Raw genomic sequence first — 3878 nt, 5'->3', positions numbered from 1 at the left:
ATGTGCGTGGGCATTGACATTTAAATTCCGATTCAGAGCATTTGTATGTACACGTAGTGCCTCATTGGTTTGAGCTTTATACTACGCCGACTGCAGTAACCAACATATGCTCAATTCAATGTTCTCACCAAGAACGACATGCGCACTTGTGTTGACATGAACGATGAATATAACGCACTCGATTCTTTGGTTGTCAGAAAAAATCAGACACTGTCTATTATCGGAACGTGCAGTGCAACAGAAACTTAAAAGTATGTTTTTATGCATAGCTGGTTACAGTCAATAATGGAATATTGACGTTATTGCCTGTTTTGTATGATCAACGTGAAAAAGAAAGGCGACGAGTTGATTTTATTTCCGTACATATAAATATGTTCATTAAAATAGTTCAGATAAATCAATGTGCCAGGATTTCTACGGATGATAACATCTTCAGTTGAGCTCTTTGGTTATTACTTGTAATCTCTTCCGATGGTGACAGAAATAACGATAGCTTGGCTTCATGCATGAATAGATTTTGCAAACTTGTTTTTTTCAGCATATGTACATATTAAAATATTATTACGCAAATTTTCTCTGTTTACTCAATCATTTGAAATACAAGTTGTTATGATGATAGGTTATTTCTTATATATGTATTTCTGTGTATTTAATTTGTAAAACAAATAGGTCACTGGGTGAATAACATTGGATGAATAATGCACGGTTAAAAAATAATGAGACTCTACTCGAATCGAACAAATGTGACCATCACTTGTGTTAAGTGTGAGTTGATTGATGAGTTGCAATGGCCTGCGAACAACTGGGTTGATATGTTTTATAATTCGTGCCTGGTATTCGTTTTTTTTTCTTTGTAAATATGGATGGTAATGATGTGTGTTCTCGCATCAACTACTGCCATTTCAAGTCAATTATATCCCAGACGACTGACCTTTATCATGTAATATTAACAATAGGTCAATGAGGTCACCGCGTTTTTATAAATTATCTCACTGTTTCGTTTAGAAGAGTTTGGAGCTGTCGATGTCCTGATACATTCCATGAACTTTGACCTGTTTCTATGAGAGATTCGCATACGTCATAGAGTGTGTTCAACGACACCAATTACTCTTGTCAGTGTGTCATGTACTTGTGTGCTCTTTAAAGAATATACCCTGGGAAATTAAAGTAGAAGTACGTATCTTAATAGGTTGGACGAACATCAGTCACAGTCGGTTCATCCGTTCTATACAATGATTACCCGGGAAATACGAAAAATTGGGGATGTCTTCTTTCTTTATTCGAACAACTGAGCCAATTACCGCTTTTCTTCCTCGTCACAAACTGCCCTCGGTTGTTCGGTATATGTACGTGAAGAGAGCACTGACGTATATAAGTAACATTTTAAAGAAAAGGGGGCATTGGCCTTTATAGTCGTGACGCTGGTTGGAAATACACACTAATTGACAGCATCCATGTTCTTCGTTACACATGCAGACATTAAGTATGTGGATGCATTTGAGATTCATTATCAAATTTGGCACTTGTGGCGTCTTTTGCAAACAGTGCCTTATACCCGGTGCGTATTTGTTTGTTTCTCAGGCCGTATATTATAGGGTTGACACACGAATTACAGAACGCCATCAGAACGAACAGTTGAAACACTTGGCTGGCATGGTAATGGGTGAAATATCCCAGCGAAAAAAGCAGATAGCACACCTGGTCTGGCGCCCAACACGCTGTAAATATCATGACAACCAGAAACAGAGTTTTCACCACTTTCTGGCGAGCTCTCAGCAATGACAGCGCAGGGCTGTTGCGCGATGTGTTCTTTTTCAGTAAAATGGCAGCTTGTTTCTTCATCGATTTAAAGATTCTTGTATACACTACGATCATGGTGGTGACGGGTAGAAAAAAAGTAACTATCAGGTTAAAAACACCGTATATAGACTCGAAACTGGTGTCGGTGCGTATGATCTCACACTGTCGCGTGTTCTCTGCATTGGTGTTGATGAAGAGTATGAACACATTGAGTAATAGGGCAAAGACCCAGACAAGCGCAACGACGAGCTTAGTGCGCTTTCTCGTAAAATATCGGTTATACCGTCCGGGGTGCATAAGAGCGTAGTATCGCTCAATGGTTACAGCAACGAGATTGAACACTGATGCTTTTATAGATACCCAGAGTAAAAATTTAGACCAGATAAATCGACAATACAGTTCCCCAATCAGTCCTGGAGAGATGCTTGTAGGCACTGGCAACGGCACGATAACCACCGATGTTATCAAATCAGCTGTAGCTAAGCTCACCAGAAAATGGTTCGTTATGGTCCGCAGTTTTGGAAATCTGCCAAACGCCGCACATACTAAACTGTTACCTATGATGCCCGTCACTGCGAAAACACATTGACATACCTGTAACCAGCTCCATGGTCTAATATCGACATTGATCGGGTTAAACGACGTGGTGTTATTATACATTGCCATAGTCCGCGTTCATAAATCGTTCGCGTTACTGCTAGTCAATGGATACACGCTGGGTATAAATATATGCTGTTGAGCTCAATCCATGTGCAAACCCACAGTGAAGCCGTTCACAATACTTTACGTAACAGGCTTTAGTGAGACAATTCACGTATCCATGGCGACAGAACTGCTGCAATCAATCAAGAAATCTATAAAATACTGCTGATTAATGATTTTTAAGGTCGGTGAAGCCGGTTCAATAGCGTCAGTCATGCATCGGATTGTCTTAAAGCGGTTTGGTAATTAGGTGAGTTACCTACACTCCCGACGATTCGTGACGAAGCGGCAAATGCCGAATGTGAACATCAGGAAATGGTTGTCTCCCCGTGGTGGAAAATATATCAATATGTTACTTCTGTTTTCAGAAAAAGCTATTCGTTTTTTATCTGATTAATTGTGGAATCACGTGGGCACAGCTGGCGATCTCATTAGTGTATACACGCAGCAGTTAGTCCGTACGCGGTATGTTATCTGCTCCAGTCCAACATATTGACCTGGCTGTACGCACAGTTTCGAATCCTGTTCAGATTTTGTTTTAAAAATGATTTTTATTGAAAGAGTACTCTTTCTTTCATCCAATAAAGATATCTGTAAAAATAGATATTTATGATAAGAATTTATCGATCACGTGGTATCCACCGTCGATATCAAAGAATTTTATCAAAAGCATGTATTATTATCAGAGAATGATGCAACCTCTACTACCTTGTATCGGAGAAAGATTTTTGGATACTTGAGAATTTTACAATGTATCTAGATTATGGGTTAATAGACGAGAAGTATATCCTCCAGGTTATTATGGTATAGCTTTCATCGAACATAAATAGGATGACGTCAAAGATCCAGTCAGAATACAGATTGGCTGGCGTATGAAATATTACAATTTACAGACTACTTAAAACACCATCTGGGAGTGTTTAACTATTGAAATTGACACTATTTTTAACTTGCTAATTTGAATATCATTTTCGCTACACACAGTATTTATGGGATTTCTAATATTTGCACGTATTTTAGAAAGTTAAAGCGGTGCCCTGTTTACGTAGAGTATGTTGTTTGCACGGGTTTTATGGAAATGTAATATAGTCTAGTTCCGAAATTAACTATGGGAATTCTTTTATGTTTATGAATTCATTACATTATTGAATTCATTTTGTTGTTTGCACTTTTAAATATCAAATAGAACTTCATGTCCTCTAAGTGGATCATTCGACAAAACCAAAAATTGCGATCCATTCTATGGTTGTTCATCAAAAGCTGAAAGGTTATTGTTTCCATGGCCATTATACATGAATATTCCAAACAAAGTCTTGTCGATATGTTTGAAAATGGTTGTATTATACCATGCAATATGATCTCGACGTGCCGTTCAT

The 3878-nt window shown here is 38.3% G+C and overlaps 1 protein-coding gene across 1 annotated transcript; it reads right to left on the bottom strand.

Annotated features, from left to right (window-relative positions):
- Positions 1-332: 332 nt before the first annotated feature.
- LOC102807460 (histamine H2 receptor-like) lies at positions 333-2466 on the bottom strand. The gene has a single exon (XM_006822059.2). The coding sequence runs from the start codon at positions 2464-2466 to the stop codon at positions 1480-1482; it is 987 nt and encodes a 328-aa protein (XP_006822122.1). The 3' UTR covers positions 333-1479.
- Positions 2467-3878: the final 1412 nt, after the last annotated feature.

Source organism: Saccoglossus kowalevskii, chromosome 7 (genome assembly GCF_978046115.1).
Source record: "Saccoglossus kowalevskii chromosome 7, keSacKowa6.1, whole genome shotgun sequence".
NCBI lineage: Eukaryota > Metazoa > Hemichordata > Enteropneusta > Harrimaniidae > Saccoglossus > Saccoglossus kowalevskii.
Note: the sequence above shows the minus strand (reverse complement) of the source record. Positions and strands in the feature narration are given on the sequence as shown.

Coding starts and splice junctions, on each gene's coding strand:
- LOC102807460 (XM_006822059.2), bottom strand. CDS start 2,466: ATGGCAATGTATAATAACACCACGTCGTTTAACCCGATCAATGTCGAT.